This window comes from Anas acuta, chromosome 5 (genome assembly GCF_963932015.1).
Source record: "Anas acuta chromosome 5, bAnaAcu1.1, whole genome shotgun sequence".
Lineage (NCBI taxonomy): Eukaryota > Metazoa > Chordata > Aves > Anseriformes > Anatidae > Anas > Anas acuta.
The window spans coordinates 49,586,557-49,609,893 of NC_088983.1; the positions used below are offsets into that span (position 1 = coordinate 49,586,557).

General features: G+C 47.6%; 1 protein-coding gene across 2 annotated transcripts in view; it reads left to right on the forward strand.

The window, feature by feature from the left end:
- PRR5L (proline rich 5 like) overlaps positions 1–16,147 on the forward strand; it is a 42,951-nt gene extending 26,804 nt beyond the window's left edge. For both annotated transcript variants that reach the window (XM_068684679.1, XM_068684680.1), the window contains 5 exons: positions 1,124–1,181; positions 4,312–4,403; positions 7,749–7,889; positions 8,323–8,449; positions 13,351–16,147. In XM_068684679.1, coding sequence (XP_068540780.1) covers positions 1,124–1,181; positions 4,312–4,403; positions 7,749–7,889; positions 8,323–8,449; positions 13,351–13,733 — 801 coding nt within the window. In that variant the 3' untranslated portion in view covers positions 13,734–16,147. The remainder of the gene's footprint in view (positions 1–1,123; positions 1,182–4,311; positions 4,404–7,748; positions 7,890–8,322; positions 8,450–13,350) is intronic.
- The last annotated feature ends 7,190 nt before the right edge of the window (positions 16,148–23,337 follow it).

Here is a 23,337-nt window from a genome sequence, read left to right on the forward strand (position 1 = left end):
CTTGTGTGTATCATGACCAGGCTGGTGCATGGTTACAATGGGAAGCAGCTCTGATGCCCAGAGCAGCAGCACAAGGGCAGGTTTGTGATATGGCAGCTGTCAGGAGGCCGCAGCACTGTGGCAGAATATTGTAAAGGCAATGTCCATGGGGGCTGAGAACAGATGTGCCTTGCTTCTAGGCTGATAAGGGGGCTGAGAGGTGCAACTTTGACCAGGTTAGCCATTAACAATAAAAGCCAGAGGATGAACATGAGAGAGCAAGAGACCTCTGGATATTGTGTGCTACCCTGGTATTGAGTCCTTTCAAAGGCTTTATTTTCTATCAGTATGATCTCTGTGGTGGGACTGAACCTTTGGGGATGCAGTAATAGCATGTTACCCTTCTGCAGCTCCTTCCTCTAGGATTCTCAGAGCATTTCAGAATAACTGATTTTCCTCATGCTTTTGGGAGAACAAAAAGGTGGGTATCATTTTTTGCATCAATTTTACATTTGGGGAAAGGAGACCTGAATACCTATCAGATATTTAGAATTACAGATATTAATTAATTAATATCTCGTTCTGTCTGATCCGTGATAGTTAAGACCATCTACAAAGACTGTAGCTCCTGCCTCTTTCTTCTGCAGCTTGACACGGCACACTGAGATGATTCAACTGCTCAATATAGGAAAAAAAAAAAGAAAAAAGAAAAAAGAAAAAAGCCTCATAGAAAGGGAGTAGGTAGGGAAAGACAGAAAGATGTGGGAGCTGAATCGGCTTACTGTGCGGGCAAGCAGTGAGCTAGTGAAGAAGGAAGTGGGACTTTATGGTAGCATTTGGCCTTTTGATCACCTCTGTCATATGGCTGAGGTGTAGCTAATGGGGCTGCACTCTAGGTTAAGAACCATTTTATTTTCTTGACTCCCTCCCCATGACCCGGGACAGGGTCTTTTTGGCAAACAGTGTGCAAAGCTCACAGTGAGACCAGGTCTGGTGGTGGTGCTGGGAGTTAGAGCTGTGGCATGAGTAATCGTTGGATAACTGCATGTGAAGAGGGTAACATCTGAAAAAAACACATATTCTTCCATGTTTATTTTAAATCTTGGAAAAGGCAAATGCGTGTCTCTCTCTTCTCTCTTGGCAGAACCAGCTCCTTGCGAAAGGCTTGCTGTTTATAGAGGAGAAGGTTAAGCTGTGTGAAGGCAAGTACAGAAAGAAACCCGTTTTGGAGTGGGCTCTTGGAGCGCCCTTTCGAATCACACTTTGATGTTTGGCCAGAGGAGATGATTTGCATGGCTGAAATGCCTGCAGCCCTGTCTGGTACCGTCTGAGAGGGTCACACAACCTCTTGGGGGCCAGGCTGCACTCAGTCTGTGCTGTTTATGGATGGTGGGCTGTTTGAATACCCGTGTGGCTGAAGCCACATCAGCCATGGCTTCACCACAAGAGCAGCAGTGTGTGTCCTGAGTGACATTTGACCCTGAGCTCAAATCAGTTCTAGGCTGGACACGTATCCTGCTGCGAAACTGTGCTGAGAGCCTTCTACCTGGTATTTCCCAATGTGATTCGCAGCTCTGCAGTCTGGCAGTTTGCACTCGTGGAAGCATGATTTGGGTTACAGCAACACTGTGTCATTATGCTTTAGAGAGCTGAACCAACAGGCCTTGTGTAAACGTAAAGAAAAAACGGGCACTGGGATGGGAACGAGGTCCTTCAGTAAAGAAGCCAACCACAGATGAAGTTCTGCCCAAACCACTGGGGCACAGACGCTTGCTACCACAGAGCCCATGGACCAAGGCCAGCTTGGAGCAGTGACTCCCGGGGGTGGCTGTGGGGGGAGTTAGTCATGCCCTGAATGCCTTCCTCAAGCAGAGAGTGCTGCTCAGAGCACGGCTTTATTCAAAACCAGGCTGCCGTCTGATTTGACCCAGTTTTGTAGCCTGTAGGGAAGATCCCTTGCTAATCGTCACCCTGCTGTATCTGGGTCATTAAATGCCAATCGATGCTTATAATTTCGTGTCATTATTGGCGCTGGGTTCCTCCACGCTGTTCTTCATCGAGGGAGCTCTCCGTTTGGCCAGCACGCTGTGGGACCTTGATGGAGCTGTGCGGTTGCCAGCCTCCTGCTTGGTGTGTGCTTCTTGGCACAGGCTCTGTAATGCAGGGAAGAAAAGCAGAATTGTGCATTTTCATGGACATGGGTGCCTGTTCTGCTGCTGCCAGCTCCTCAGAAAAGGCACCATGCAGCTTATCGTAGGTTTTGTTTTATGTGTATTCATATAAAATTGTTCTGATTTCTGCTTTAGCATGAAGAAGATCGAGTTCCAGCCTGCAATAAGCTGAGAGCAGCCAAGGAGTAGTTTGCAGCTGCTCAGATAGATTGGTCAGGATAAGATTTCCCAGGCAGACAGCAAAACCCCCTTCCTGTGCCTCGTTTTTGTCCCCAGTTTAAAGTAACACCGGAGCCACTTTACCTGTGCAAGCTGGCATCTCTGCAGGAGGTGACTCTTGTCACCTTTCTTTCACAACATGTAGGCTTGTTCCAGGCCTTGTGGTCTCAGCAGCAAGAATTCGCACGCGCTTCTCAGCTTGTGCTGTCTTCCTGGAAAATTTCTCCCGTCCCAGCACTCAGTGATGGAATCATGTTCCTGCTGCAGGGCATGGCAGTGTTTCACTGTGTCTGTTTTTCAAATCTCATCCTCTTATTTAATACAATTTTTCTTGATACAGCCTGTCAGAATCTCAGTGCCTGTAGGATTAGGATTTCTTGAAGGAACAAACCATTCCCCTTCAGAAGGAAAAGGAGTCTATGCCACTTCATTTCTAGCCCCACATACCAAAGCATTACAGTCGTGGGGAGGAGACAGAAGAGGGAGAAGGTTAAGAATTCAATTCATCTGTTTCCTGTTGTCTTTTTCATTTACGGTTGGTTGTTACGGGGGTGTTGGGTAGCTGCGTGTGTGCCTGGAGCTCCAGTTGTGAAGCTGGTGTCATATCTGAGAGATGCTTCCCTCTCAGCCCTCCTGCAGTCAGTGAGGTCTCTGCTGGAAAGGAAACATCTGCAGAAGCTGGTCCTGCTGCCTCTGCCCTCCGGCTGTGTTGTACACGACATGACCCATTGCCAAGCACACTGAAAGCCTGCATGGAAGTCTCCAGATGGGGAAAACACTTCAGCACACAGCAATAAGGCTCCCTCCAGTTGCAGTTTTGTGTGTGCTCCAGTTCCTCATGTAAGCTTGAGGCTGAGGCTCCAGACCTGCCTTGAGCAGCTGCTTCCCTTGCTGCTCCTTGAGTCTTGACTGCTTGGGAGCCCCGTCTGAGGCTCTGTGAAAGGTGTCCTGGAAAATGATTTTGCCAGAAAACTGATGTTATTAAACATGGGTCTGTATTTGCACCTGAAATTTCTGAGGGTTTTATTGAAAACTTGAAAAAACGTTGCAAAACTTTGGCCTTTGGGGTTGGAAAAATCCCCTAAAAAGCTCAGGGGTTTTTTTGGGCCTAAATGCTGAGAAACATACAGCTCTGTAACGCAAGCCTAAGAGAATAATTTAAAATGTCTATACAAACTATTATGTTCAGTAAAGCATTTTTTGTTAATAATAGGCTTTTGACCACAGTTGTATTCTTATTATGGGAGTCATGAGTTGCATAACGTAGTCTGCCTTCATCTTAAATATCCACTTACATTTGGGGATGTTTGTTGGAGGCGGATTCACAGGAGGGGTAACCACAAGTGGATTTCACTTGGGAGCCTTCCAAATTGCCACGTTTGAGGGGAGAAGCCCTGAGAGGAGCACGGTGGCTTTGTGGCTTGTCAGAGCAGTGGGGGAACAGCCTGCAGGAGTTCACGACTTCTGTGGCTGTGCTTGAGGCTGCTGGGATGCTGGAGAGGGGTTGGCTTTAATAAATGGTCCAACTCGGTTGCTGCAGGACAGCTAATGCTGGCTTTATGCACTGTTAGCATGCAGCCCTGCTAGTTTAGTCATTAGCTAATTTGGTAATTTAGAACAGCGAGATTACCCAGTCCTTTGCTGGGGAGGTAATGCCTCCTCTTGAAGTCATTCTTCCCACTTCTGTTGGAGCTGGTCTCACGTTTTGCTCGGAGCTGTCCTCTCTGCAGTAAGTGACGGAGCAATGCGTGGTTACACCCTTGTGTCCCTGTCAGCTAAGGCAAAGTTTGGGTTTTGTCCCCTTTCTGGGAGGAAACTGGGAACATGAAGGGTGGGTTTGTATCTCTTACCTGGGGACACAGAGGGCAGTGGGAAAATTCAACCTGATTTTAGTTTCCTTGTTGCTAAAGCTCTTTCTTTCTCCCAATCTCTGTTTGTGTAGGTGAGGATCGCATTGAGATCCTGTCTGAAATTTGGGATCACTACTTTACAGAGACTCTTCCAACGCTCCAGGCAATATTCTACCCTGTCCAGGTAATCTCCATTAAAATTCAGTCTTCAGGTGAAGCAATGTAACTACGATGTCTCCTAACAGTGCACCAAAGCTTCTGTTTCAGCAGTACTGTTTGTCTGGTGGCTATACAGGTCTCAAAACCTTTAAACTACATCTGGGAGGAAGCAGAGTTTGCACAAGTCAACAGTAGTTATCTGAGAAGGACTGCTAAAATCGACCAGGCCTTTTGAGCTGAGTTTATTCCCATTTGTCTGTCCATTCTCTGTTCTTAGCTAAGCTTGTACACCGAAATTATCGGGCTGTACTTTGTCTAGACTGAAGCTCTGGACCATTTGCAGTTGTAAGTTCTTCCATTGTTAAATCTCTGGAGCTCTGCATGACAACACTGACAATTTGTCTTCAGATTTGTTCCTCTGAATACTAGAACAGAAACCAATGTGTCTGACTTGTCCAAACTACTTTTGGAGGGCTTATATCCAAGTTGTGCCTTTGGAAAAGCCTCTTCATATAGGGGCAAGTAAGCTTCTGGGTAGAGGACGAATGAACAACTTTATGTAAGACCCATTTATATTGGATATTTTACAGCTGATTATTCCATTGGAGTTGTTGAGCTGTGTCAGTTTTTCCTGTAGTTTTGGTCAGGGTTTCCATACAAGCAGTCTGAGTACCTTCCCAGTCTATTTTGATCTTCTGTCCCATCAAAGGAGAAGCAAAAACGTACTTCATGAGTAGACATTCTGGGAAATGCTAGCTGCCTTCTCCTGACTTTTACCTGTTCCATGAGATGTGCTTTCTGGAGCCTTTTTAAAAATTTATTTATGATATTATTTTCCCCTTGTATTGTTTGAAAGGCAGCATGTAAAGCTCAAAGGTTGCCCTTTTTCTCTAATCCTATTAAAGCTGGCATTTCCTAAAAGAGCAAAGGACTTCTGTAAAGACAGACACTAACCTTTTTACTGTGTTTATTTTTATTCTTTCCTTGCTGCAGATGCTTAAAGGTAGGTGCTTGGCAGCTCAGACTGCACAATTATAACATCCTCCCTTTTTTTCTTCTCCTTTTGCAACTAACTCCCAGTCATAGAGTGACCTAATCTATTTATGTAGGGGTTTGTCTGCACTGCAGCTATCCGTGCACTGTAGAAACAGCTGAGCTAACTGTGTGTGATGTCTGCAGATGCTAATAATTCTTCCACTTATCAGAAAATCTCCTCTGGTGCTATTAAATGTCTCTAATGAGAAACTGAACAAAAACTACTGCACGGTTGGTGCAGCTTTTGGAAGTAGCTTGGTGGTGGTGGTGATGAAGCCGTGCGTATGGGATGCTGAGATTCTTTGAAGTCTTAACACAGATGCAGTAAGAAAGTCGTCAAAAAATCCGTGTCCAAACAATTTTATAGAAGCTGTGATGTTAAGGACGTATTGTTATTTTCTAAATGAGGAACTGAAAGGTTACAGACCACATATTTAAAGCTTTGCAAGTATCTAAGTCCTACACAAATGACTTAAACACCCTAAATAAATATGTCTAAGAATCTGACTCAAAGTAAGCTGCCTTAGGCTACAACAAAGGGAACTGCTGGTGCCACGAGAAACCGAATCATGATTGCTCTTATTCCAGAGCAGTGCCCTGATAACAAGGTTGGCCTTTTCCTACAATTAAGAAACTGTATGTGCCTATTTATCTGGTGCATCACCAAGTGTAAAAAGAGGTCATCTGGCAAATCCCTTTCACCAAGCTGCAGTTCTCCATGAGCTACTCTGGTAGCCGAGGAGGCCTTTGCGTTGTCGGTTCCCCATCACCTGTGACTCCCCTGCTGTAAATGCCAACGCCAATGTCAGTGTTTTGTTGTGCCTTCTGTGATCCCAGCAACTCTCCATTCAGAATGAAAGTAAGTCAGCCAAACTTGTGAGTCTGTTACCAAATGTAGTAACTAGAAGTAACTTCCTATCTCAGCTAAGTTTAAACCTGAGGCTCAGAGCTGTTGCAGAAATATGACCTTTAAGCAGCCAAGTTGGTTAAATTGCTGTGCAGAGGGAAACTGTGTAAACAGGTCACTGACTTTTATATAGTTTCAGCTGTTGATGTAACTACCTGGTGTGGAAAAAGAATAGCAAGCCTTGTTTTGTTTGGCACAGCAAGGTGTTTGCATTCTGAAATGGGATATGAACTTAATGGGACTAAACTGCGTGATATAAATAAAGCTGAAATACAGTTCAGAGATATGAATCCAGTCTTTTCTACACCTTGATGATTCCAAACATGCAGCGATGGTTTAAACAGCAGAGTGCTTTCACTGTGGCCAAGCTGCCTGCCAGACCACTTGCTTTAGGTCATATTTACATATTGATGAAGCTGTTAATTATGACATTAAACCCATTATGAATTAATGATTAACTGGTGTTAATTCCTTCCAGCTAAATATTTGCCTCGGTGGTTGTGTTATGGAGACTATAAAATGGCTCCAAAAAGGAGCACAGGGCAGAGATTAACAGGCTGGAGAGAACTAGGAAAACTCTTCAGGCTGGAAAGTGCTGGGCAGGGCTGGGAGGAAAATTTCTGTGTTAAGTGGGGCAAGAGGAAGTCATACGTAGGTGAAGCCTTACAGAAGGAAAGACAAACACCAGAATGCCCAATGGAGTCCAACAGTGTCTAAGTGTGCTAAGAAAAACTACAACGTCTTCATCTGTTAGCCCTGCTCACTTGTGTTGTTGATGGTAAAGGCCAAAGAACATCTTGTGGTGGAAATTAAGTTGGTTGCTTCCATTTTCTGTTCATTTTCTTTTTTTATTATTTTAAATTTTGTTAGTACAAGCAATCAAATTAGCGTTGTTCTAGCCTAAATCCTAACATCTGCAGTGGACTGCATTCTGGATTATTGTGTTATCAGCAAGGTCTAAAGTGCAGATGTTGAACAGAAAGAGGATCCAACACAGACCAGAGGTAGGCTTGGTCAAGGAATATTCTGTACCAACATCTTCCTCTACCAAATCTTTTGCGGTTTCTCAGCTCCAAGTGTCAAATGCACCAGCTGCAGCTGTCTTCAGATGTTTGTGACCAGATTTGCTGTCAGTTGGGTTTCATGAATACGCAGTCTTTTGGTGAAATACAGGTCCCTTTTTGGCTTCACTCCAAACCTCGTGGCACCTCAGATGAGGTGTTACTCCTTTCAGAATTTATGTGGGACAGAGGCTGAGCGGGAAGCTACCAAAAAGTGCCAAAAGTCCTCACACCGAGCAGCTGGGGGGCTTCACCACAGCAGCAATGGGCAGGATAGTCCTTTTCTGTCTGTATGCATGTATTTATCAGCGTGGTGCTCCCATGGCCCTTTACTAACTCTTGGGTTTTTGCCTCCTGTGTTTTTCAGGGTCAGGAGTTGACTATTCGTCAGATCGCTCTTCTTGGCTTCCGCGATTTGGTGTTGCTAAAAGTGAAGTTGGAAGAAATTCTTCCTCTGGTCCAGACGAAGCTCCCAGCTTCCATTGTCCAGATGCTGTTAATTCTGCAGGTGGGGAGCCTCTTGTTTGCTTCATCTGACTCCAGTAGTGATTCTTGTCCTTACCTAGCTGAAACAAATCTTCAAAAGGAGAATGTGGAAGTCAGAGGGTGTAATGAAGGGTAAATTGTGTTCTTATTTGGAAATGGTGAACATAGAAATGAGAGCTAAATTTGAATAGTTAATGCCCTGAACTTTCGTGGAAATGGGTAAGGATATTTCCGTGAGAGGGACAGATTCTGCTCTTTGGTGTTTGCATTTTCCTTGGTGCCTTGTCTCCCCAGCTAGGAACAGCCTCACAACTCTTATTTCCACATTGTCATCTACCAGCTTTGAATGCCTCTTTGTGACCCAGTTCCCTTGGTTTGTCAGCTTTGTAATGACCCGGTGAGTCCTACTCCAAGTCATGTAAGGGTAACGTTGGCTTTTCGTGTTTGAATTCCAGAGTGTCCACGAGCCCACTGGCCCTAGTGAGGGCTACCTCCAGCTGGAAGAACTGGTGAAGCAGGTGGTGTCGCCGTACTTGGGTTTGTGCGAGGACCACAGCTTCTCTGGTGGTACCTGCTTGCTTGGTAAGATGTGTGCACCATGCACAAGCTCTTTCAAACACTCTTACTGGGGTACATATGTCAGCTAACGTGTAGAAGAGGTCTAGAAAGGTGCTAGAAAAGGAGACAGTGCATGACTACGTGAGAGAAAGCAAAGGTTAAAGCACTACCAAGAAGGTCCTGATTAATATGTTTCTGAATGGTGTGGTTTTTATTTTCCCTCACTGAGTGAACTATAAAGGCCCCGCCACTGTCCGCACATGCCTCTTTCTCAAGGCCGTTGGGATTTTAAAGCTGCTCTCTCTGGTCCATGCCTGATGTGCTGCCCTCACCCTCTCTTGCTGGTGAGAGATTGCACCTGTTTCTTGTCTGCCTGCTCTCTGTTCCTGCTTGCTAACCTGCACTGACTGCCTCAACTTCTGCACTCACTGCTGCATCCACCACCCTTCCAGCCAGCTAAATTTTTACTTATCCTGAGAGATTACACTTGTGTTTTTTTTTTTTTTTTTTTTTTTTTAATTTCACGGAGTCTTTCTTCAATCTGAGGACTCTTTAAAAAGAAAATCTGTATTTAAATTGTGGATAGATGGGGCTAGGAGAGAGAACTGGCACTGCACTTCAGATAGGGCGTGCTTACTGTGGAAAACTTTAGACGTGATCCAGGAGCTCTGCTCACAATTATGCTGAGCAAGAAAGGATCGACCAGCTAAGGAATAGTTCTGGCAATACTGGTTTGGTAACCATGAAGATTTAAATGGAGCAAGTGAAGAAAGTTCCAGTCCCCCTCCTGTTCTGTGGCACTTTATAAGCTGCAGCCTTTACTTGGATACACCCATGGCAGCCCTAAGTTAGCTGAAGACATGCAGCCTGTCTTGTATTATGCCTTAGTAGCACAGGGTGAAGGATGGTCTCATGGCAGAAGGACTTTTCAGGACTCGGATGATCTGTGTCAGCTTTTGTAGCTGTTGGGCAAATAAATAAGATATCTTTTATACAAGTTAACATGGTTAGATTCTTCAGCATTGAGTTGCAGACCTCATCTGAGGCTAGATCTAGACCACAAACCCCCATAAATGTTGAGCAAATTTGTTCGGCTGTTTATGGATGCCTGCATGCTGCCGGGATAGTGTGAGGTGTAGCTGCCTGGCTCGTGCTGAAGTTCCTAGCCATCCTGGGTTCCTGCCAGCTGCACAAAGCACTAGTGTCATGAAACAAAAATCCACAAGAACTGGCCTTGTAAAGTTTATGTGCCTCAAAATCATTGTGCTTGCTTTGATTTTAGCTCTGATTTATTTGTGTATATTCCCAGGGTGGCCTTTTGCCCTTGCTCCACCCTGTGCTGAGCAGAAGGAAAGAAATAACTTGTGCTTGCATTACAGAGCATTGACAAAGAGCAGCACCTTTCTGCAGATAATCGTGTCGCTTTCAAAGTGCTCCTGTGGTGGTCGTTTCTTTTAGCAACTGCCATTTCTCATCAAATTTCTTTCTTTTCCTCTTTCTCTCTTTCTGTCACCTTTGTGCTTTCTCAGAACGAGTTTATTCTCCCGCTGGGCAGTCAGTAGTGATGGGAATCACATTAGGCTCCTTGCCATACAGTGGCTCTGTAGCAGCTCTTGTGAAACACGCAGTTGGGCCTCAGGTGTGCTTGTGTTCTCTCACTGGAGTCCAAACTGCCATCAGGACTGCAGCCTTCAAGATGCACGGGTATTGGGAAATGTGACTGAAGGAGGTATCTTGTCGTGGCTGCAAACAGACACAAAGCTTCGGCCTTCAAGGCTGCAGTATGTTAAACTTGATATAAACCAAGAGAGGAGTGCAGCAGGAATACGTGTGCAAGGGAGCAGAGCAGCTCGCAGAGGGGATTCGAGGAAGGCAGCCTCCCTCAGCAAAGTCACAAATTACAAAGTCAAGATGGGGCGTGGAGAAGAATGCTGTATCCCCAAACCCAACCCAGATACCAAAGGCAGGCTGCACTCTGCCCACTTTTACCTCTGAGCTCTCTTGTTACCCCTGCATTGGCAGGAGCATCAGGGTGCAGCTGATTCAGTTGGTTTGTGTTCCTTTTGCTGTGCTGTGGTGCTCTCCTGTTACCCACCCTTCTTGCTTCTGCCATGTAAATGAGCCACAACCTGCGTTGTAAGGATGTATGCCGGGTGGATCCAGTTGTCTGAGAAACAATGTCTAAAGTACAAATGGGGAAGAAGATAAAACGTTCACCCTATTTCCCCCACATATTAAACATAATATTATTGCTGATTTGAGGTTGCCTGCAAAAATTCCTGAAAAACTGCATGACAGTTCCCTTAGGAGAGCATCTTCTGTGGCTGTTGGCAAGGTGCACAGCGGTCCCTGAGAGGTGAGATGACTTCCTTTCCTCTAGAAGCCCATGGGAACCCGAGAATTAATGTTTGAGTTTTCTGCCAGCTCCTTTGCCTTCTGCACCACGATGTGGTTGTGGCTGAACTTCAGTCCCGGAGCATAGCTCTGGGCAGTGAGGTTTGGGTACGTTAACCTGAGATGCTTTTCTCTCCAGAGGACTACTCTGAGGACGATTTTGAATGAGAAAGCTCCTAGGACAAGATCAGAGTGCGTTATGTCAGCACTCAGCTGCTTTGTGCTGCTTTTCCTTTCAGACTTTGTCTACCTGGATGGAGTTCTGTGCCTTACAGCTCTTGTGGTGACTTGGTACGATGCATACATAGCGTTACAGAGGTGAGGCAGTGCCCCACTGCGTAATGAGATAAGAGAGAGAGAAAGGACAGGTGGCTCGCAGAAAACAAAGCTGGAAGGTGTCGCACAGTCTGATGCTTCTCGGCCATCGGTTCGTAGCTGGAGGTTGTGCAAGAGCTGCAGGCTATTTGAAATTTTACAGGGAACTGTGATTGCTCTATCAAGCAATTAAAGGGGGGAAAGTAAAGCAGTAAATGTATATTCAGAGCTTAGCTTAATTTTTATCTGGCTCTCATCATAAAGGATTTTACCTTTGTTGCACAAAAATCACCGGTGAAAGGCATTGCTTAATGCCTTTGCTGTTGTGGGGAGAAAATACCACACGTGGATGCATGTTCACCCTGATTCATGGGTGGTTTTGCAAGCTCAGCTGCAGTGTGCCTCCTCTGCCCTTGCGGTGTATCTGGGTTACGGTGGTTACTTCAGCCTCACGGAGCTCAGGGCCTTTGCTTTATTTTGCACACAGCAGGCAGCACAGCGCGCCTGTTCCCATGCTGCTATAGGTCTGGGGGGAAGAATACAAACTGCTGCAGTAGGTGATGGAGCAAGGGACACTTGTTGACCATTTTGCCACAGCAGCCAGGGATGTAGCAGCAGAGGATGTCAGGACCAATTTTCCAGTGTACGTGCCCACAGGGTAGCCAGGCTAGGCAGGAGTAATTAAATGTTATTGCTTCCTTCTCTGTGCTCGCTCTTAGTGGACTTTAATCTCTCAGGTCATCGGGCTCGGCTGTTTCAGCAGCACTAAAAGTTTACACACAAGCTGGCATTTTTTTTCTCACGGGAATATTTTTATTTATTAGGTGAACATCAGGCCATGGCCATGATTTTTCTTTTCCCTGTGTATCCCAGCTTTGTGGGGAAGTGCTGCAAGCTGTCTCTGTTTAAATGAAGCATGTTTTAATTTTAAAATGTGCTGTTTAGGAACAGAGAAGAGCAAAGATTTTGCCTTTGCCTGCAAAACCTTCAGTGATGGAGTCCGGAGAACGGGCAGCTTGGTGCATGGCTCAGTTCAGCTGAATCTCCTCAGGCCTCTCTCGCTAGCCAAGAAACTTCTGCGCAGCTGAAGGCAAGGCAGGACAGGCAGAATGGAAATGTTCATTTGTGGAATGGGGCATTGTGATGAACACAACTTTAGGAAGCTACTGGCCTCCCTTTAGCCTCTCAGCCCCAGAGCTGAGCAGGTCTGGGTTTGGCAGTGCCGGTGCTCAAAACCTCGTCTGTTCATTCTCTGAAGTGCAGCATGAACCAAACCATCCTAATGAGCACGGCTGAGAGCAGCAGGGTGAAGCTTTGTCATCGCCTGGCTGCTGCCAGTGGTGGGGTTTTGGCTGCTCAGCCACTCCTCCCTGTAACAATCCCAAGTTTGTTTTCTGCCTTTCTCACTGATGCAAGCTTCCAAAACTGTTTCATAACCTTCTGCGATGAGTGCTCTGCTTTGAATTTTGTTACTGTCTCTTACGCTTTGCGGTCTTGGAGGAAGTATTGTACGTAGTCTGCAAGGCTTCTGACTTCAGGAAACGAGACCCTGTGCTTCAAGGAAGTTGGTGAGATGCACACGCAGGCTGGGAATAGCTTTGTCAGCTGCCCTGGGGGCAGGTCACGGGGTGTTCAACACCACACGGCGATGCTGCGTGGCGGTGGCAGACAGGAGGTGAGAAGTGATGCTGTCTGATTAAACCTGGCAGGGGACCCAAGGCAAAAACCCAGATGCCAGTTTTTCTTAAAATTTTCAGTGTCAGAACTGAAACAGCGCTCATGAAGCGGGGCTGGGGACCATGCCTGGGGCTCAAGTTTTAAACCAAGAGACTCATTTGTCCCCCTGAATGGTCTGTCCCCCCCCAGGCTGTTGTGCTGTGTGCTGTCAGGTGTTTTTAGTGCCTAGCCCCAAATGTTTCAGAAGTGGATGAAATGTTCTTTTCCTTGTGTGATCTTTAAAAAATGCAGTGGGATCTGCAGCAATTTTTTTTTCTTTTAATTGCAGTGGGGGGTGTTTCCTTACTGCAGGAGAGGCAGCCCTCCTTCCCAGCCCCCTGGCAGGATGACCTGCAGAGCATCTGAGCAGTGGCACCAGGATGGCAAACTCAGCGTGGCTGCAAGCTGAGTGCTCTCCGTTCCCTGCGGCCAGCCCCGCAGCTCAGACAAGGCTTTGCCCGAGCCCTGCTGATGGTTCCTGCTTCCTTCTTCTCTTCCAGAGCGGCGCTACTCCAGGTCCCGTCCCAAGGCTGGCGCGCTGAGCTATTCGTCTCACCTGGTGACGAGTCGGCAGCCCAGCGAGATGGCCCTGACGCCGCTGACAGAGCAGGAGGGGGAGGCTTACCTGGAGAAATGCGGCAGCATCCGGCGCCACACCGTCGCCAACGCTCACTCGGATATTCAGCTCCTGGCGATGGCCTCCATGATGCACACGGGGATGGTGATCGAGGAGTCAGACAGCAGCGACAAATGCCTCCTCCTGCAGCCCAGCTTCAGCCACAGGCAGTGCTCCAGCGAGCCCAGTATTGCTGACGGGCCTGAGGCAGTCATGGCCCCAGGGAGGCAGGACTCTGCAGAGCTGAACTGCACCTCGGTCAGCTAGAAGTCTGGCTGAGGAGAGGAGGACTGCGTGCACTAAGCTGGACAAACTGTCTTGTCCCTGCTGGGGAAAGAGGAAAACTCGTGTTTGCTCCTGTCATTGAAATGGCCTCGTGGGACCTAATGTCTGTTTGGGAATGCTCGATTTGTTTTTCTTTCCTGTCTGTGATCATTGTTGACAGAGGTACCAGCTTGCTCCCGAACGAGCACTGAGGGCTGCAAAGCTGAGCGTTGCAGCCTACTTTATATAAGCTTTTGTTCTGTACTAGCCCAAACCTCCTGAGCTCAGGTTTCCTTCTGTTTCCCTGGTATGATATAAATTAGTCCCTTTCTGCTTTTCTCTGTCTTTCCTGGTTTCATGCTACCTGTTTGCTCTTTGCTCCTGCAGTAGAAAGCCCCGTGCTGAATGCTCTGGCTGCTTCTGGCACTGGAGTGGGAATGGCTGAGGACTGCATTTTTTTTTAAGTTGATCTCAGGGGTGAAACCACTTGTGTCTTGCAGTAAGGTCTGCTCAGACGGCTTGTGAGAGAAGGAGATCCTTTGCTTGCCTCCATGGGCATGGGTTTCAAGTCCAAATCTGAAGAAACCAGATTTTTTCCCCCCGTACCTGAACAGAAGTGAATATACATGGCACCTCAGACGAGCACTTCAAATATACTTTTAGTTCCAGTAATGTCTTTGGGGGGTGCTGGTGTAAATTGGATGCAAAGAAGGGAGGTGTAAATTACGGACAAAATACAGTCCTGAGCATCCTGGCACTCGGCATTAATTTTCTCTCCAAATTTTGGCAGTGGTAGGGCTGCAATGAAAGGAAAAACCTGAACGGATCCCTTCAGAAAGGCAGTGCTCGGCAGTGTCTGCACTCCTGGTGTGGGAGAGAACTGAAGGCTCTCCAGGCTGGGCTGTCCCCGTTCCAGCCCAGAAGGTGACGTGCAGGATTTCATCCTTTGCTGCACTGCTGCTCCCGCCACGTGCAGATTTGGTGAGACCGAAGACAACCAGTGGGGTGCAGAGAGGAGCCCGTCTCTGTAGGCCATTCGTGAAGTGCTTCTGACCTCCAGTGGTGTCTGGCTCAGTGCAGCCTGTCTCTGAAGGTAAAGCGAGGGCTGTTTGCAGCCTTTGTTTCTGGTTTTGTTCTGAGGATCAGGAGTGGGTCCAGCTTGGCAGTGTCTGCGTGTGCCAGGCGCTGCAGCCCGCAGTGCCTGCTGTGTAGCCCCACTTGGCGCTCACATGCTGCTTCTGTGGGAACAGACCCGATCTGTTCGAGCAGTCCCCCGGGATGCTCTGCTGATGTCTTGCTAAGCAGATCTGCAAGTGTAATTACGGGCTTAGAGGTGAACTGAAATGCTGCCTTAAACGTCAAATCCCATTAAAAAATATGGATATAACACCAGTGCCACTAGAAACCAGTCCCTGTGCTACTGACTGCGCATAAATCTATCCTGACAAGGAAACAGAAGGTTAGGCGGAGAGCCTTCAGGACGTTTCTTTTTCGCACGCTATGCCATCAGTTAGAGTTTGCCCTGCTGCTGGTGGGCACTAAGCACCTTTGCTACACTGAAAGCACAGCTCAGACCCGTCAGGAACTGGCCTCAGGAGCACATGCAGCAAAACACAAGCAGGTGATTATTTTGTAACAAAGCATCTGAAATAGCAAAGCATCGCTGAGATCAGCTCGCGCTGATAAATAAAGGTGTTGCTTTGCTTCCTGTGGTTTGCAAGCCTTGAGATACTTGCCTGGGCCTGCGTTTTCCTGCAGTCACCTACGGCACCCTCGCTACTGGCCTCTGTGGAGATGCAGCGCTCTGACCGCCAGCTGTGCCGACATGCTGAAGGACAGAGATTCAGCCGAGCTGCCTGCCTCCTAGGACGAGTGCACACATTTTTGGGGAGCAGGAAGACGTGGCTGTAAGCAGCCTTTCCTTTAGGGGGATTCTAGGTGCAACTTCCTATTTCTGAACTGGACTGATCAGGCCGACTTATTTGATGTTGTCTCTTAGCTGTGGGGGGCCACGTGGGGAAGTGGTATCCTCGCAGCATTTCAGTTCATTCCTACAAATGCTTGTCTTCTCTTTGCTTCTCCTCTCCTTCCCCTTCTGTAAATACCCAAACCGTTCGGATAAGTGAGCAGCGCCCTCTTTTATGATGAAAATAAGAATGATTTATTTATTTCCTGCCATACTCTTGGGTCATCTCTAAGGCTAATAGGAATCCAGTCCTGGTTTTAACTTGAATTTCTTTTATTGTACATGTATGTGTAATTTGAGTTATTTTGATTTTGTACCTGTTGTTTTGCAAAGATTTGCACCGAGCCACTCTGAATCATGCACTTCCCCAGTTGTTTTGATTTTTAGGGAAAATTAAAGCTGGTGGCTTTCCTTTGTAAACTGAAGTAAACGAAACTTGTTCTGTAAACAACGCTGAGGGTCTGGTCCTGAGCACTGCTTCTACAGGCACGTGGGAGGCACAAGCCTTTGCCAGCACCTACCTGTTACCAGCAGACTGGGTGCACCTGGAAGCCTTTGGAAAGGCTCCGTGATGGTGGCAGGAGGCTGGCACCGAAGGACCACTGGGGAAGACCAAGGGGCAGCTCGGCGCCCTGCGCTCTGCTGAGGATGATCGCAGCCTGCTGAGGCCAAGCCCCTGGAAGCCAAAAGCAGAGCCTGCCCCTGGGTGAGTGCAGCACGAGAAAAACTTTCATTTTTGTCCTGGTTTCAGTTAGCACAGAATTAATTTTCTTCCTAGTAGCTGGTGGAATGCTGTGTTTTGGCTTGGGATGAGAAGAGTGCTGATAACACCCCGATGCTTTAATTGTTGCAGAGCAGTGCTTATACTAAGCCAAGGACATCTCAGCCTTTTGCTCTGTCCTGCCAGCGGGCAGGCTGGGGGTGCAGTAAGAGCTGGGAGGGGACAGACCCAGGACAGGTGACCCAAACTAGCCAAAGGGGTATTCCATACCATCTGACGTCATGCTAAACAATATATAGGGGTGGCTAGCCGGGGGGAGGGGGCCGGACTGCTCGGGGTTAGGCTGGGCATCGGTCAGCGAGTGGTGAGCAATTGCATTGTGCATCACTTGTTTGTACATACTATTATTACTTTCCTATTATCACCATTGTATTATTATTGTTATTATTTTATTATTATTTTGTTATTATTATTTTCCTGTCTTATTAAACTGTCTTTATCTCAACTCACGGGCTTCACTTTCCATTTCTCTCCCCCGTCCCAGAGAGGGAGGGGGGAGGGTGAGCGAACGGCTGCGTGGTGTTTAGCTGCCGGCCGGGTTAAACCACGACAGTCTTTTTGGCGCCCAACGTGGGGCTTCTTCAGCACGACCCACCTCCTCCTCTGATGATATCCCAAAGTATTTGCCTTCTGGCCAGTCCATGATCACATATTTCATCGTCTCATAAGCCATTGCTACAACACACAGCACCATAATGATCTGAAACCAGGGCCCGGAGAGAATAAACAACACGACAGAGAGCAAATACGGAAAATAATGTACTATAATACTCAATTTGGAAAACAGGCGCAGCAGAGTTGAGATTAAAGCAATCAGCATTATGACAAGTGACTATTAAGCAGGTCTAATCCTTACACCAATTTTAGTTTAACACACTCTGATCAGATCTGCTGTTATCTCAACCTTTCGGGCCCCACGTTGGGCGCCAAAAAGACTGTCGTGGTTTAACCCGGCCGGCAGCTAAACACCACGCAGCCGTTCGCTCACCCTCCCCCCTCCCTCTCTGGGACGGGGGAGAGAAATGGAAAGTGAAGCCCGTGAGTTGAGATAAAGACAGTTTAATAAGACAGGAAAATAATAATAACAAAATAATAATAAAATAATAACAATAATAATACAATGGTGATAATAGGAAAGTAATAATAGTATGTACAAACAAGTGATGCACAATGCAATTGCTCACCACTCGCTGACCGATGCCCAGCCTAACCCCGAGCAGTCCGGCCCCCTCCCCCCGGCTAGCCACCCCTATATATTGTTTAGCATGACGTCAGATGGTATGGAATACCCCTTTGGCTAGTTTGGGTCACCTGTCCTGGGTCTGTCCCCTCCCAGCTCTTACTGCACCCCCAGCCTGCCCGCTGGCAGGACAGAGCAAAAGGCTGAGATGTCCTTGGCTTAGTATAAGCACTGCTCTGCAACAATTAAAGCATCGGGGTGTTATCAGCACTCTTCTCATCCCAAGCCAAAACACAGCATTCCACCAGCTACTAGGAAGAAAATTAATTCTGTGCTAACTGAAACCAGGACAATTTTGCACACAGTTATCTGCTCTGGCATTGCACCTCCTCTCAACTCACGGCCAGGGTGCAGGGCAGATCTCTGCTGTCCTGTGTTCATCCACTTTAGGAAACTTCCTGAATAAGCTGTCAGGATGGGAAGAAGGGATTTCTCTCACCACTTCCAAACGCCTGTGTGTTATTTTCTAATTAGACACGTATCTAGATTAAGTTACTTCCTATCTCACTGAATCTTCCTTCTGTCAGTGTGAGCCCCTGCTGCCTTCTCTTCCTAAGGTAAGTGATTCATTCTCTATGTCCATGAGACTCTGTCACTTACTGAGAGGACCTCAGCAGAAGGCTGTTCCCAGTATAACCAGCCTCTCCCCCTGCCTGACATGCAAGCAGCATGATTTATGGCCATCAAGCAGAGCTTCTTCAGCCCCCAGCTGGCTGGGCAGCAATGTCTGAGCCACAGGCTGCCATTTCCTTTACAAACAAGCCCCAGTGTCCACCTAGGGCTGGGAACAGCAAAGCAGGTGAGCCACGAGCCAGCCCCTTCCCCACAGACTCGTGAATCCTCCATGTGTTTTGGTGAGCAGCCTGTTTCAACAATGTTTGCAGGGAGATGGGAACGTACACGTTCCCATGAGCCTGCCCTTTGTGGCAAACCACCCTGTTGTGAGAGAGCTGTGCGCCTTGTACCAAGGCTGGGGGCTCACCCACAGCCAGCTGCCTTCCCTCTCACAAACACCAACCTCCATAGCAATGTCGTTGTGAATTGTGCTCTTCATTTAAAGTGGCTGCCGGTCCTTCCTTGCCTGTAGAATATACCCAAAGATACCTTGAGCACCTGTGTGAGCTACATCCAGTCGCTGTTCCCAGCTAAGAAAGTGTGCTGTACAATTGTTGTGTCAGGTTACTCCTCCCTGGGATGTAAGTTAGACCCCTCCAGGGGATGCAGCCTGCCCCAAGCTCTTCTTCAGGTCTGGTGAGAGCTGTTCCAAGCACAGAAGGAGTGGTAGCTCAGGGTGTATGACTAGTTTGGGCTGTGTTTGTCAAGTCCAAATGATAAAAAGAAATAACGATTACAGTGAGGAAATAAGTGAATTGAAAATCAGTTGTTGTCAATTGATAGTTCCTAGATGGCCAACACCCTCTCTGGGCCATGAATATGGGTGCATGTGTGCAGGAGACACCTCCACATATGGGAGGATGTATTGGGAGAGGGCAAGGAAGAAGAAATACATGCAGGTAGAAAAAATAGAGTGCTAGATTAATTTTTCACAGAGAACTGACATAGCAGAAGGTGACGTAGAAGCCTAATTACTGTTGGGTCATCAGACTTTTCAATCAGCAAAAGCAAATTAAACCTTTTAAAAAGCCCAAAACAAAACAAAACAATGGCTTAAGGGTCTCATCTACCCTGAACTCACACCGCAGTACAGAGCAGCTTTGCAGTAGCTGTAAATTGTAGCAATATTCAGGGAGCTGCTCTTTAAATCGTCTGTTATTAGGCTTCAGAGCTAACTCCCATTTATGCCAAGAGCCAGTTCATAATTCTTGTGGAATAATTATTATGGACTGTATAGCAACAACCTCTGTTACATTGGCAAATTGCTTGGAGTCACCAAATCATTCTTTCTGAGCTAAATATTTATGAAGACAGCTGCATTGGCTCACACCCAGAAGTTTGCTGCAGTTGCTATTATCACTGGAAAGAAAAATCTTTTTTTTTTTTTTCTTTTTTTTTTTTCTTTAAACCTGAGAACATGAGTTCTGTGAGGATTGCTTGGGCTCTTCAAAGAGCAGACAGGCTGGTTATGAGATGCTCAGGCTTAAAGTCAGTGATGCAGCAGGACTAGCTGGAAAGTAATGGAGTTTATGTATATTAAATGTCAGTGAGAAACCGCAAGATCGGTGCCATACATCCTCTTCGCTGTATGACTCTTAGGATGATTTATAACCGTTATTGGTAAGCAAGCCCTCTTCCACTGTGGATTTTTAATCCACTTCACACTGAACAGCTATTGACTAACCTATATTGATGGTTCTTGGAGAAGTCCTCTCTTCACTCTTGTGTGTCTCAAAGGGGCAGTTTCACTATTACAAGAACTATCTGCTGCCTTTCTTCAGGTTCATCTCAGCTCAATGAATTATCGTTTATCTGCTGTGTGGTTCCAAATGAAAAGGCAGGAGAGGCTGTTCTGAAGGAGGGAACTGATGGCACATGTATCTGGAAAGCTCCCACATACTCAGATTTGTGTCTGAGTACACCTGGGGTGTCACCAGGTTGAATGAGGAAGGTCCAGGTCACGAATGAAGACAGAGGGGAAAAAAGGAGTAAGTGTGTGCAAAAAGTCCACCTTAGCTGGTACATGTATATGCATTGTGTTTATGAGAAATACCCTGCTCTAATCCTGTTTTTTGCCTTGGTGGAGATGGGAGCTCAGATGAGCATCTGGGACTTTTAATCGTGGGGATTCAGAATGACTTTCCTTTACAAACTTGCGTGAGTGCTGGGGAGACGAGAGAGGAGGGGGATTTCTTGTGATTTTCCCCTGTCCTCTGTTTCTTTTCAGAAGATAGCAGGGCAGGCAGCTATCGCATGCTGAGCAACACATGTTTTGATAGCTCATAGGAGATGGAGCTCCTCCATGCTGTCCAGCCTGGTGCTGGCTATCAGTCTTTCCTGAGGGCCTTAAATGTGAGATGTCTTTCTCCCTGAGACCTGGCGGCAGGCTGGAGAGGCAGAGATGGATGCCCAGGTCCTGAGCACAGACCAGTCGGAGCTGCTGGCCAGGGCTGCTGGGGCTGTGACAAAAGGAGGTAAGGTCCCCAGCAGCTCTGCTTGTGGCAGGCTGCAGGGGTTGTGCAAACACAGGCGTGAGGTTTTGCGGCTGTATCGCGATAAATAATTATGTTGTGGCTTGGTAAGCTTCCCCAGAGGCAGCAATGCGCCAGGGTGACAGTGGGTCACACAGTGCTGCTGCCTGATTCCTCCCCACCCCAAACTTTGCTGTTACCCAAAATCTCATCCCCTGCAGCATCCAGCCTCTTGCCTTCCCGTTTGTCCCCTCCTAGCTTATTGAAGTGCACAAGCTGGCCTGAACAAGGCCCTCAGAGAAAAAGAAGAGCCCGTCTTCAAAAGCTTATTCCTTTATCTTTCCATGGTGCTTAAGCTAACCCACTGGCTGCCCGCATCATTACTGCCATCCTCGTTTGCTCCTGATGTACAATGTGGAGCGGAAATTGGTTAAGATCTGCTCCCTCTTGTCTCTCCTTTTTTTTTCCCAATCAGTTGTCATCAGCTGGCTCACCTGCAGAGAGTGATGCCTTCAGCGGGCAGCAGCAGGTCTCTGCCCACACCTCCGGCTTGGCGGTGGTGATGAGGACTCAGCTCCATGTTCAAGAGGTGTGAGGGTGTGTGCAGCAGCAGGCACTCCTGTCTGCTGTGGCTGTGGAGGTGGCTGTTTTGGGGGAGGAGAGCACCCACAGGCCAAGCCTCCCAGTGCTCAATGCCACAGGCAGTCTCTGAGGCAAAATGGAGGTGATTTGCAGGAGATGACGTTTTTGGGTTAGCCACAGCCGTGCCCATAGTCAGTGCGTCCTTACAAATCGCCTCCTGTCCCCTATCTTCCTGGTCCTGCCACTAATGCTGGCATCTCGGGTTTGCTTCGGACACGGGTAATTGATAGCAAAACCCGCAATGCTGTTAGAAAGCTGCCAGTGAGAAGTGTACTATGAAAGGCTTGGATGGGAGAGGCCTATTATTTAGGTCCCTGGACAGCGGGGGGATGCTGTTGTGAGAGGAAATTATCCATTGGCCCCCTCAGGGATTCAGCGTGCAGGGTACACAAGGATACCTCATGGCCTTGAAGGGAAGAAGCAAATGGAGGGGTAAACTGGCTGTAACAGATTGGCTGAAGGGCACCTGGTGGAGCTCGGCAGCAGGCACAGGTAGCTCTGCACACAACAGAGGGGAAACCCCTGCTCCTGCCTCGCTTCGTGTCAGAACCGGTCATCCAGAGCTGTCCCCTTCCTGTGCCTCCCACCACAGCTCAGGGATGAGCCGTGGCCTTGGGGCCTGCTCAGAGAAAGAGCATCTGGGAAATTAGAGAAGGAAATGGGTTAGGAAATTCATCCACTGAAAATCTGGGAGAACGAACACTCCCCCACAGCCCCAGGCTCCAGCCGTGCAGGAGATCCGGGGCTGGGGATGGGTTTTGCAGATGTTGGTGGCAGCGGAGGTGTGCTGGTGCCTGCAGCTCGCTGCTGCTGGATCAAACAGCACAGGAAAGGGGCCTGGCCTCCTGGCTTTTTTTTCTTTCTTTATTTTTTTTCCACAGCCCAAAGAGATACTTCTTGTTGGAGGAGATGAGGATTAAAAAAACATCAGGGTGATTTTGTCTGTGGAAAAACTCAACTCAGTAAAGACATTCTGCCCAAGCAAAAGTAAAAATCTCCCTGCTGGGCGCCAGCTTGTCCTGTCAGGAGATGGGGTGTGATGGCGGCCGGCGGGCCTGCGGGGCAGGCCGGCAGTGCTGTGGTGGCACGCCGGGCACGCGGCCTTGTAGTGCCAGCTCAAGCCGATCAGCACCATGAGCTGAAGCAGGCTGAAAGGGCTGGCAGTTGTATCTTCAGGGCTAAATTAAATTAACAGCTCCCAGCTGATGAGAAAGATTTGGCGTGATGGGCCCCAGGCTGCAAAAAGCTGTTGCAGCTGAGACCAAACTAAAATACTCCACATCTCAGACCTTGAGGCCTAAATGAGAGGGGAAATCGAGTCATACCATCTTTCTGGGCTATTTAGAGAAATTGTGACAAATTAGACGATGACCAAGCCCTTTCTATTCTGGAAATGACTTCCGAGAAAATGATCTCTTTTGTCAGGGAAGTTTTAGGTGTTTTTAAATTAGGCCTGCTTAAGCAGTCTTCTGAAGAGACAGATATTCAGTGTGAATGATGGTGGTCAAGACGCACCAAGGGCAGGATACTTCACTGGTAACATGTGTTTTCTACTCAGCATCAGCTGGATCTGTTGATGTTTTGGTGTGCTGGAAGACCCTCCGCTCTGAATTTGTTAGAACTTGTCTGCCATGCTGTCTGCAGGGACAGCGGGATGGGTGTAGGATACCTGCTTATGGTTTTGCAGGCTACATCCTGCCAGATCCTGGAGAAAATTGTTTGTGAGCTGGGATTCTCTGTCCTGGGACAAGTGTTTTGGCAGTGAACTTTGCAGGCCAGCACACCTCCTTTCTGAAAAGGCCTCATTACTTTGACTCTTTGTTAGCATTCACAGACTTTCAGGAGTTGAAATTAATTTTGCAGTAGGAATCATAGGCCAAAATAGGTGCAAA